The sequence below is a fragment of the Pavona decussata genome, unplaced genomic scaffold (genome assembly GCF_977016875.1).
Source record: "Pavona decussata unplaced genomic scaffold, jaPavDecu1.1 SCAFFOLD_114, whole genome shotgun sequence".
NCBI classification, from domain to species: domain Eukaryota; kingdom Metazoa; phylum Cnidaria; class Anthozoa; order Scleractinia; family Agariciidae; genus Pavona; species Pavona decussata.
In genome coordinates this window covers 2,455,792-2,468,331 of record NW_028145528.1, presented here as the reverse complement: position 1 = coordinate 2,468,331, position 12,540 = coordinate 2,455,792, and the positions used below count along the sequence as shown (strand labels likewise).

The 12,540-nt window shown below is 38.7% G+C and overlaps 2 protein-coding genes across 2 annotated transcripts; one reads left to right on the top strand and one right to left on the bottom strand.

The window, feature by feature from the left end:
- Window positions 1-1,957: 1,957 nt before the first annotated feature.
- LOC146470171 (uncharacterized) lies at window positions 1,958-5,999 on the bottom strand. Its single transcript, XM_085122226.1, has 2 exons — window positions 5,742-5,999; window positions 1,958-3,424 (listed from the first exon to the last, which is right to left on the bottom strand). Exon 2 carries the CDS (start codon window positions 3,393-3,395, stop codon window positions 2,406-2,408), a length of 990 nt encoding a protein of 329 aa, XP_084978352.1. The 5' UTR covers window positions 3,396-3,424; window positions 5,742-5,999; the 3' UTR covers window positions 1,958-2,405.
- A 3,395-nt stretch (window positions 6,000-9,394) lies between these two features.
- On the top strand, window positions 9,395-10,449 carry LOC146470170 (5-hydroxytryptamine receptor 6-like). Its single transcript, XM_085122052.1, has one exon. The coding sequence runs from the start codon at window positions 9,456-9,458 to the stop codon at window positions 10,437-10,439; it is 984 nt and encodes a 327-aa protein (XP_084978178.1). The 5' UTR covers window positions 9,395-9,455; the 3' UTR covers window positions 10,440-10,449.
- Window positions 10,450-12,540: the final 2,091 nt, after the last annotated feature.

Genomic DNA, 12,540 nt, shown 5'->3' with positions numbered 1-12,540 from the left:
TATTATGAAACAATGCTTCTTTACCAATCATTACAAAAACTCATTAATAACGCGACAGAGTTCAAAAAGTATGCTAAATCAAATCCTTTAAGGTAACCTTAATAACCTAAAAATACCTTTTCTTAAGCTCAAGCTTGGCTAGCTTACTTTATCTATGCTTTTGTTTAAAGTACAAAAAGTGAAGACTATCTAACCTTAGGCCTGTTGTCTTGGACAATATACTTCGTCTTACTATTATAATTACAATACAAAACATACAAATGTTTGCAACTATTTAGGCCCGTTTAAACGGTTTCAATATTTGCTTTAACAAGCGTTCAACACTTATTACTCAGCATTCAGTCATATAAACTGAATAGTCTGTCTCAATTTATGCATATGAAATTTTACGCTATTTGAGCAATATCGCTGAATCTTCCCCCGCAATCAGGTGACAACGGATCGAGTAATTCAGAATAATGTAATCAGGTCAATATTTTGCTACGCGTTCTAACACTTAGAATATATAGCTACCTTTTCGGTTTAGAGTCTTTTTTGCTTGACCCTTTTCGCTACCTTTTCGTATACTTAGTACGTGATTACAGCCGACTATATGGAGTAACTTACCCACCCCTCCCCCACGTCTAAAAACACCTACACCACTTGGTTGCAGTCAATCTTTGATAGAGTAAATAATGCATTTAATTTGATTACTGTAGGGGCACTGAGATGTCAATTATGAGAGTAAATAACGTGATTGACATAGTACCTTAGCTATCGTTTCAGAGAAAGTTTCCTTTTTATAGCGTAAGTCACGCGCGTTGTTGTCATGCCAGTTTCTTATTTAAATACTGTTACTTACACGTGAAACGGGGGAACGTTTGTGTCAAAGCTAATTCGACTTCCGCCTCGTTTATCAAAGTAATAATAATAACAATAACAATAACAATAACAATAACAATAACAATAACAATAATAATAATAACAACAATAAATCATTAAAATAAAATAAATTTAACAAAGTGTAGTCAAAACAACAGAATGTTATAGGTAGTCTGTTGATTCAGAACAAGTCAAAGTTGAGGTTACACTAATTATAAAACATTTTTACCACCTTGCGCGCAAAGACCTGTAAGCGCTCAACTTTAAACAAAGTACCCAAATCTCAAATATCATTTAAAAACTTTTGACTTGGAGAAACGCGAGAAATCAAACTTCTTCCCTGCTGGCAGAGGCCTCTTTTCCGTTGTATTCACCAAAGCCGTGACGGCCGCGAGAAAAAGAGTCCTCTGCCCTGGGTCGAAACGGACTGTGTTGAGCATGCGCCAAGTTGCCTAGCGACCGAACTATGCGGGCTCACTAAATGACAGCGGAGTAACTGTAAACGAATGCGCAAGAGACAGTGGGCTCAAGTCACGGCCAGCAAACAATAAAGGGAGCATGCGTTTTGTTAGCGTCGTCCACGACTTCGGACGGCGGGTGAATCAAAGTCCGAAGTGGTCTCTTTTCCTCGCGCCCGTCAGTTCAGCGAATACAACGGAAAAGAGGCCTATGCTAGCAGAGAATCAAAAACGGCTAACTACGTGAACTTAAGACAAGTGAAAATTGACCAAGGTTTATAAAGATCAGTCTCAGCCTGAAGAGAAGATCTGGGTATACGGGATTATGGCGTGACCATTTTACTCGTCACTGAAGCATCCTGTGGTTACAAGGCATTGGCGTCTAAAAATGGGAAATTTGCTTTAGTTTGAATTTGTAAGGAATAGTTTTTAAGCCGTTTTTGGCTGAAAATGAATATGAATTGAAACCAGTGAGGTCTAAATAAGAGAATGTAGATTTCGGAGGCCAGGGCTGAAAACGGGTATGGGAAAATTACATATCTTTTGTCAGGGATCAGGGTTTGGAGAACCGGGCGCGACGCATCCCTACCAAAAATTCCGAGAAGAACCCTCCCGTCCCTCTTTTCCGGGGGGTAAAATGGTTGCGAAGGTATTATTCTCTTCAACCAGCTTGTCTAGCAGTTACCAGCAGTCTACCAGCTTGTCAGGCTGGGATGGAGGGTCCTGACACAACTAGAGGCAGACAGTTCGTCCATAAATGCTGTAGTATCAATAGCTTTCGTAATGCGCTTTTGATCATTGCATATTAAAAAGCGCAATATAAATTAATAAATTATTAAATTAATTATTCTCGTTTAAAACTCCTCAATCAATTTGTACCTCATGTTGCGTAATGGATACAGCTTCTGTTCATGCTTTGATCTCCCATGTTTCTTCGGTGTAAAGCTTTATGTACTTTGCTCTCAAATTTAACGCTTACGGGTCATTGAGCACAACGCAGCCAGCAACGTTTAGTGAGAGATAGATAAAAAGAACAACAGTATTGAAGTGTGGCCTACGTGGTCTTCTCACAGCCCATGCAAGGGGTCAAAGAAGCTTTGCCACATGGCCACTAGTTACCATTGAGAAAACCATTGACACAGAACCAGCTAAGACCATGATGACAACCAACACTAGGATCGCGCTAGTATAATGAAAAAACAAAGAAAGGAAACGAAAAAAGCGTAATACCATTTCTTGAGACTTCCTGGACTTGATCAAGAAACTTATAAGGACTGTAAGAAAATTGGAAAGCCAGAAGAGAGAATCTTGTAAAGGGGCCGATGTACGCTGACAAGGATCTTGCGTGCTTGTCAAAAATGACTCCACATTGTCCAAATTAGTATCCAAATCCATGATCTGTTGAGTCAACTTGTGTCTCTTGTTCTCCAACATTGCTCGGTAATAACGTGCAACCTTGAGCTCTGATATTTGAAGCCTTGGGAGATCCAAAAATTCTATTGATTGAATGTCCTTCAAGGTTTTCTTTGTGTTAGGATCATTTCTAAACAACGATTCATGGAGAACCTTCGTTATTGCATCAAGTGCTCGAAACTTATCCTCGTGGTCGAGTTTCTGATTTGGCGCTCTTCCCCAAACCTTCTCCCAAACGTCAATGGCGTCACTGATAATCTTTTCTGAAATGTTGAAGTAAGAACAACGTTGAAGGAACTTCAAATGTTTCACGCCATCCATACATTGCTCGCCGGCATAAACAGAGACGATTTCTGACGGTCCCAAAACAGCATCATCCCATTTAGAACTGTCTGAGAAGCCCCAAGCGATTGTTGCTGGGTCACGATGGTAGCTCATAATGGCTTCCGCCCACTTACAGCCGAGTGTGTTGTGCTTTCCAGGAGCATAAGGACAGTAACATTTTGTGGCAGAGCCACCAACTTTAACTTTCAAGAGATCATAGAAGGATTTTACTTCCCTTGACGCATGGGATTGTAGAGTTTCTGAAAGGAAGAGCAGAGCCTGTCCCACTTCTACCCAGTTTCTGTAGTCATCGTTTGAAAGCCTGGATTCGAGCTGCATCTTGGCTGTGACTGTTTTTGACTGGCCAGCTTAAGAAAAAAAGGAAAACTGGTTAAAAAAGCATTCTCGCTGGTTACACTATTCTTCAAGGACGTTTAATTTTCCTATCGAGGCTGAACCATGTTCTCAGCAGGTTTTTAAGTTACGTGGTATAGAATTTCCGAAAATAAAGAGAAAACCTATAAAAAGATCATTGTGCTCTGTATCAGTGTCAAATTCCTTGACATACGTGCATGTTTTTTCTACAGGATTTTAGTTCGATGCAAAGACGGGTGCAGAGTGTCGCGGAATCTTTTGCGGATTCCGCACTCGTCGGTTCACAAACTGAGGAGGACTGTACATGTATCTTTCCTTTTCTAAAGTTTTATTCCAACATTTCAACAATCCGACAATCGAAATGTACAGTTCATCATCCTCTATTCACGATTCAGAATTCTGTTCTGTTCAATTCCGACTCGATCGGACCTTACATTACAATTCAGTAATAAGATTTACTTAGTTCTATTTGCACAACAAGTACTTTCCCTGCAATCCAGCACCGAAAAGAAAATCCCAAGCCTGCAATATTGTAATGCTCCTAAATTTAGTTCTTAATTTAGCTTCGATTGTTTCAGACGATCGCAGAACACAGAATAATTGTTAAGTTTTGCTGGTAGCATTCTACATAAAGCACATAAAAGCCAGGTTTATTATATTATTTCTCGTCGGTACTATGTGAAAATATTTCAACAGTAATAACATTAGTACAACAGTTTTCCAGGTAGGATTGTTTTTCATTTGAGTGGTCTCAAGAAACTGATTTTGGGAAGAATTGTAGCCAAAGAGCAAAACACGTTGATTTCATTCAGAAAAAGAAGTTTTTCGGAGCAGGCGGATGATGTTTCGATACTCCTGCAAAATGTTTCGCGCAAAAGAACTTTTACAAAATAACTAATCCAAATATTTGTTTCATCTGACAGGCATGTGAATTTTGTGAGATGATTTCTAGTTCAGAGTTTTCTCAGCTTTGGGCTAATACCAGAAGAGAAATCGGCGAGCCCAGAGACCCGGGCGCGTTCGGTTCGCTCTCTCATTCTCTCTGCTCTCTAAGTCGACTGAGGGGCATGATAAAACCTCGACAAATGTTTTCCTTGTTTTCACAAAACTGTAGAGTACGAGTGTATTTATATCAATGCCGAAAAGATAAGAAACGAAAAGTAATGATGGAAGGTTAGCGTAGTAATGTTCGAGATTTGGGGAAACTGTTGTATGCCGGTATAATTCTAACTGGGAGAGCGGGAAAGCAATTGTATAAGAGATTTAACACAGGTATCTATAACACTGCAACGAATTAAATTGTTTCGTTATCCTTGTGTTATTCTTAAATAGCGTGATTCTTTCCGCAATTGTGATTTTACATTATCTGGCGTTAAAACACGAATTTTAAAAGATGTTGGTTCTTAGCATTATTGGTAATCTATTGTACAACTACTTAAGATAAAGCCAAAACGACTGTGATCATGAAGTAACTGAATCAAAGCTATTGCCGGAAAACTTCGTGACCAAATTTGGATAGCTACTACATGCTTTGTGTTCATCAAATGCAAAGTCACATGAAAGTGAACTTTGAAACCTTATCGTCAGATTTCTACTTTTACCATCGTTAACAGTCGAATAAGTAAGCACAATGCATTAGCCTTTGACCTCGCTGTAAATAAATATTTTGCTATCGAAAATACTCAGAAGACCCAGTGCTTAATACAGGAACTGTTCAATAAATACGAAATACAGTGAATAAATATCGAACGAGACAAAGACAAAATGTAAATGACGTACGTGCGAGTCAAGAACATCAACATGTTTTTAGCATTTTATGTCGCATTACAACCTGACCGTAAAGTATTGATATAAATACTAAAGAGGAAACCTACTGGCTTCAGAAGATTTCATTTCGCTGTTGTTATTTATAACCAGGTAGCAAATTCTTATCCAAAGTCGTTTCATGACCGCGAGAAAACGTTGATTGAATCTTTTAAAATATGACCGTGATCACACTGTGACGTGTCGTAATATCTGAAGACACTTTTACTTATAACATTGAATTTGGCTTTCCAAAAGACACGATTTTCGCTTGCAATCGAGAAAGTAACTTAAATTTTTAAGGCCATGAAACAAGTAGGGTTTCCGTTTGGTAGAAAATAAGACTGAAATACAGGTTTCGGGCGCTCAAGTCCAATTCTTTTGTTTAGAGGTATCACCAATTTGAATAACATCACCGAGTATTATAACAAGAGGAAATAACATCGTTCGCGCTTACGAGCTTATAAATAAGTTGAATCAAAAACATAGATGAGAGGTTAAGAGTACCTGTTTATGTTTCCCGGAGTCTGTTGCAAACAACACGACGAGAGCGGTCGAATTGATTCAGCGATCATTCAGTGGCCCATCATATGCATATTAATGACATGCAAAAAGATACCGTGCCTGTAACGGTCTGTAACGCAACATTGCCATGCCAAGGCACTTGAAAACAGTGCGAAAAGTTGGCTTTGATCTCCTTAATTAATTACAGTCGACTCCCGATAACTCGAACCTTCAAGGGAAATTATATAGAAAATGACCTGAAAGGAAAGGGGAGTTGGTTCGAGTTAGGACCCAGTTAGCGCGAGGTTCGAGTTAGCGAGGGTTCGAGTTATCGGGAGTCGACTGTAAGTCGCAACACTGAAGGACGTGACAAAGGTGTGCGAAACAAAGGTCTTTGATTTCTTTGATCAGTTAAGTACAATAAACCCATTCAGGCGGCTGGTATATACAAAACATTACGAATACAATACACATGTATTAGTTATTCTCCCAGGGTTTTCAAACGTAATTTTACATAGAGTATGTATATGAAAAATATACAGTCTGCATAATTCGAACTTTACATCTTTCTTGAAGCTTTGAAGGAAGGGCAATTTTAGGTGCTTGCGCTAAGCGAGTTTCCAGGCGTCAAATTCGCTGTAGACTGTAAAGCGTTGCGCTAAAGCTAAGCGGTTTCATAACAGGTAACGGCTTATGGTCTCTTTTGTTTGGTATTGTAAGGGGTCGGATTCGCATGCGACTAACAAGTCCGTATACACTATCCGTTGAAGATCGTGTACACTAAAAGTGATTGTAGGTGGTTTTTTTTCAATTTATTAGTCAAATTGGGGAAATAATCAAGAGCAGCAAACATGTCGTGCTTCCTTTTGAAAATAAAACAGTTTCAATTTCCGAGTTTCCATCGTGCGTGACATCAGGAGGACGGCCGTGACAGAGCTTTTCCGTATCTTAAAAATGACTCTTCGGGTGATTTTCAGCATTCTAAACAATTTAAGTTTGAGGAGAAATATTAATCTAAACATTCGAAAATTCACAAGGGCAAACAAACATGTTTTCTGGCAAAAGTGAACTCCAGATGTTTTTTCCTATTTCCGGCCGCCATGTTTGTGCCCCTCAGAGGGACACAAACATGGCGTCTCCATACTTAGCTCTATAAATTTATGTGGAACATTTTGTCAAATAACTCGAGTACGGAATGCCGCACAGACCTGACACTTGAACAGATGCCTTATTTATTTATCATCTATAACATGTTAATTTCTTGACTTCATTCATGGAATGGTTACGATTTTTTTTTTCAATGGCGTGACAGTGAAAACCGAGAATACCGCCTTTACAAAGACCGTTTTTTACAACAATGTGAATTATATTTAGGGGTATCGAATGGTCCCTTGAAATTATCTAGTGTTCGCAAAATTTGGCCTTAGCTTTTCCCGATTTGCGCGCAAAATTTAGACGAGTGTTCGCTGGCTCGTGCTCGCAAAAATTTCGCGCTTGCTCGTATGCTCCGATTCTCGTTAAAGATTGCTAGAGATTACGTAAATCGTGCTTTGAAGGATTTTTGGTACAGAAATAAATCTATCTCTGCGTGAACTCCTATGAATCTAGTGAATCTAAGTTCAGCAGTTCAGTTGAAAGCACACGACAAAAACATTAGTTATTCGATGTAAAAGTGTTGTGTATAATGGAGGTGTCACTGACACTACAAAGCACATTCTAATAAAAAATAAAACGTGTGAAATAAAAAAAAATATTACGAAGTGCTCGCTGCTTACAACTTGTTTTTTCTAAAATGCTCGCTCCTCGCAAGACAAATCTGATCGCTACTTCGTGCTCGCAATAAAAACCACAGAGCTCGCATGCTCGAGAATGCTCGCAAAGACCATTCGATACTCCTTGAATTTCACACTGCGACTAAAAGGAATAATTAGGAATCGACCAGACATTACTAGCCGCATTCAGATGTCACTGGGTAAGTTTTCATACTGGAACGAGAATCTAGCGATCTAGTACAGCTCCCAGGGTGAACTCATGCCATCAAAAAGGCTAGTCTGATGATCTAGTATCGATACAGGAGTTTGGTTCAGTCTAGTAGCATTTTTTTTGGTGGGGCAGGGGGGGGGGGGGGACCCTCTTGTACGAATTTTATTTACTAAACACGGTGTGATATTACTCATGCATATTCTAGAGTAAAGCTCACATCGCTATAAAAAGAAAAGGTTATGAAACGCAGTAAGAAATCCACAGCAGATTTATAGCAGATTATTTTGTTATCTTGATTTTTTTTTTCGTGGGAATTGATATTTATTTGCTTTCTGTTACCACCATGAGCATTTTAAAATGAAAATGTTACGCAAATATTACAACCAAGTTAAAATTAAAGAAAACATATGGGTCTCTCTTATGTCTAAAACAAAACCGATGCCGGCGGTATAAATAACTATAAAAGCAGTGAATCGAAGATGCGAATCTGCCTAAAAATCTCTCAAGTAATCAAGATAAGTTTGTGAAGACGAAAGCAAGTTTTGTGTCATCTGAATCAAATTTGAAATAGGCGCAGAACCATAAACTTTGTCGGCTATTTTTCACCCTGTTCAAACAGCATTTACAACACTACACTTCACTGAATGGAAAGTTTGTCAGATCTTTAAGGAACTACTACTTGTCATACTGGACGAATTTGTATTAGTTACACCAAGCGGATTTTAACACTTTAATGTTAGCTGAGATTGCAATTAAAGAAGCGAGGGATGTTTGAGTAAAAATTGTAATTCACCCTGCTATTGTTGAATATATTTCGTTGAGGTAAAATTCACTATGAACTCTTAATTGAAAAACAGACTATGTAATTACAGGCGGCAGATCTGTCATATTGTGTGCACACACCTCAGAAATTTTCATTTTTAAGACACTCACACGCTGCTTTTGTTTTAGTAGACATTTCATATTACAGATTAGATAAGCCCAGGAGCTTGAAATTTAAGGTATGTAGGTAACTTTCTTGAGTTGTTTGATTTTATTCCTTCAGTTTTTTCCCTTTTATATATACCGTAACGTATTAGACACTACTCGGGAGTCAAGGATTTGAAATGCGACTGAATCAGACGTCCTGTTAGATTCTTACTTCGGAGGGTAATCTAAACATATATTATTTACGCACGCTTTCATAAAACGGGCCGTAAATATATGAAATGCTAGTGGCACCAAGAATTTCACCTCTCAGAAATAGCCTTGACTACGTTAAGACAAATCAGTCGTGTAAGTCTCACGTTCTTCATTAACTGGGTCGTAAAACAAGGGGGGGAGAAGATGCGAGAAATAAACCTCGATACACCATGAACCTTGCGATGTTTGATAAAGTCTTTGTTGTCATTTTTACTTTGGATTCTCTTAATTATGAAATGTGTAACCCGTCTTAAAAGAACCATTTATTTTCTATTTTTTTTTTCTGTTCACCTGTGTCTGGCTAACGAAAACAAAGGTGGAAACTGATTAACCTGATGGTGGAAACACGCTTTTTCAGCGTGTTCGTTCAGTTTAATCAGTAGTAGGTCAGTCCTACGCAATACCTGTGATTTTAGTGAGAATTAGGACAACTGGTTCAGTACATTGTTAGAGAATCTTGAGTTGCTCTTGAAATAGTGCATACAGTTTGTGTGATTTAGTCAACTATATAACATCAATTCGTCTTTTAAATTTCGGTATCTCAACAGCAAGATGAACCAATCAAATTCAAGCCTCCCTTTCCATGACGAAAATGTGCCCAGTTTAACTTACTGGGCTCTCAAGTCCGTCATCTCCATAGTGACTGTGTTTGGAAATGGGTTGGTCATGTGGTTAATTTGTACCAGGAGGCGGTTACATTGCACAGCAAACTGGTTTGTCCTGTCATTGGCGTCAGCTGACTTTTGCACAGGTTTGCTTATCACGCCAGTGGAACTAATTTGCCTTTGGAAACCTGTCACTTGTATTTGGCCAATGACAGTGCGCCATTCATTTTTCAACTATCCAATCAATGTGTCGATATATTGTCTTTGCGTTCTGACATTTGACCGATATTGCTGTGTATTATCACCATTAAAATACAGCAGTCGTATGACATCAAGAAAGGTCATCGCACTTATCACCATGTCGTGGGTATTTCCCGGAATTTTGACTTTTATCTCGCTGTTATGGATCAAAGCTCCGATTGACATTCAAGAAACGGCTGATCAAGTTCACATCATGATTCAGATGGTCCTTCTGACATTTTTCCCTTCGCTGTGTTTGGTGTACGCATACATCAGGGTATTCTTCGCAGCTATGAAGCATAGGCGACTCTCAGCGGAACATATCTCTCAGTTGCAGTTCAATCAAGAAAATAGTGCGACCAACCGAGTTCAATTCCATGGAAGCCGCGAGCGCTCCTCGACTGTGAGGTTACTTGGTGTTGTAATAGCATTCTTTGTGTTATGCTGGATACCCTCTATTTATCGTGCCATCTGCAGAAGGTTCCTTGCATGCAGTGTCTCCTCAACTGTCGTACAAGTGTCACGGCTTCTAATTTTATTGAACCCAGCACTGAATTTCGTTATTTATGCATTCTTGAAGAAAGACATTCGTCTCGAGCTGTGCAGAACATTTCGAAAACAAGGAAACAGGTCAAGAGAACACTTTCTTTGGAGCGCACCTCCAGAGCGAGTAATGAGTCAAGAACGATAACTTGAAAGTCACTCGGAGGAGGGCTTTTTGTCAGTCACAGTTGAAGGGGAGGGGGAGAGGGGGGATTGGAGGAAGTGCCTGGCTTCAAACATTTACAACTTTTGGTATATGCGATCATATATATAGTAGATTTGTTATAAGCCATAGTATTTGATGCTTCCATGGCAACCTCAGTTTAAAGTGTATGTGACATATTTTTTTCTATTTGCTTGATCAAACCGTCATGTTATAAAGTTGTTCTCGAATGAAAATCGAAGAAAAATTCCTTGTCAACTTTTCTTCCCCGCATTTGAGGCGTATAAAAGCGTCAAATTTCACTTCCAGTGGAATACAATACCATGCAAGATGGGAAAATGAAGATGGTATAGCTGTGACGTCAACATGGGATCTTTACTTTTGCGGTTTTTGGACTCCTCATTTACTTTTTTGTCAGCATTTTACATTCTAGGTCACTGATTTTGTTCACACAGCTTTCTTCCTTCGTACACGAAAAGAGAAACCGCGAAACAAGTGACCCTGTATTGAGGTCACACCCATACTATTCCCAGTCTCCCGTCTACACGAAGCTGAAAGAATGCTACGAGAATTTCTTTGGTTGTCTCAATTGTCTTAAACGTGTGTCGACTTGCACAAAAATTCGAGTTGACTTATGTTGCTGAGGCAGGTTTTCTACTTGCGTCTCCATTTTAACACGGACCATGGTAGTTCACTTTCGTTTTTTATGTCAGTGTCAACACTAAGATCGCTTTCGATCAGACTGCATTCCGGAATAAGAAAAAGCGGAATAGATGTTAGATTTTTCTTTTTAAGTAAATTTGCGAGACATTTCTGCAAAATTTCGCTCAGACATATACTGATTAATTTAAGAGCGACTTGGTACTTCACTAACTCCAAAAATCTTCTATGAGAGATTTCTTGTCATCACGTGTGTATTCCTATTCCGGAATAGGGTCAATCGAACACTCCCTGAAAGTAGTTTGTAACATGAACACATTTAAGCATGCTTAATAAATTCCATTCCATTAAGAAGAACACGGTAATACTGTGATCATTTTGGCGTTATGGGATATTTTATAACATTTAAACTTAAAATGGATATCGGTGTGTGGAATTCTTGTCTAAACATTGAAGTCAGCGCAGATAATGGTAAGGTACGAGAAATGGCCCGGTTTACATTGAGTTGAGTATTGTCGTAATAAATCATGTTGTTTGTTTAAAGATCTCAAAACGTTTGTTAGATTGGAGGACCTTTCTTTTACTAAAGCCACTGTAAACCATTCATGTAGCATAAGTTAGCAAATCGTAGCTTTTTAACAACAAAGGTGAAAAAGAGGCAAACGCTCTTCCAAGTCATTATCATGTTGTACTTTACAGGATTGAGCAGTCCCTTTATGTAATTTTCTGGGTTTGATGGTACGCCGGATCTGAGCGGCCTCCGTTTTTAATTTCTATCACTGTATTTCTAAGATCCTATCAGTCTCCCTATTTCATTTTACATGATATTTACATTGTGCAGGCAGCCTTTCTTCTGATTCCCGACATGATTATATACACGATCTGAACAGTCTACCTTTTTATTTGCATAATATTTAAAGGAAAGGAGTAGTCTCCCTCTTTTGATTTACTTGATAAACATAGGAAATGAGCCGTCTACAGGGTATGGACCTATGTTCGTTGTTAACGAATTTACAGATTTTTCAAATTTTCCTTCTACCTTTATTGGTTAACATACTATTTTACTAGATCTGAGCAGTGTGCCTTTTTGAATTACACATGCCGGGTGTTATGCAAGCTCACTGAAACTGTTCATGAGTCATGTTAAGCCACGGATGTTGAGGAAGGAAGGATGTTACTTTTTAATTTAATTAGTAGTTATTATCTTTTTTTTATACTGTCAAACACTTATATCATGAGCCTGTGGCTCGGGGGACTGGGAGACCACCCCCTGTGTATTTGACACTAAATAAATTACTTACTTACTTACTTAAGGAAATGGAATGAAACTTGAAGAAGTTGGCCTCTTTATTTAAGTCCTTTTCTTGAGTCTTGTAAAAGTCACTTGGAAGAAATAATTTGATCTTTTTTACTTGGTGTTGCAGGG

What these genes read in the sequence shown, in the direction of transcription:
- LOC146470171 (XM_085122226.1), bottom strand. Translation starts at nt 3,395, where the DNA reads ATGCAGCTCGAATCCAGGCTTTCAAACGATGACTACAGAAACTGGGTA.
- LOC146470170 (XM_085122052.1), top strand. Translation starts at nt 9,456, where the DNA reads ATGAACCAATCAAATTCAAGCCTCCCTTTCCATGACGAAAATGTGCCC.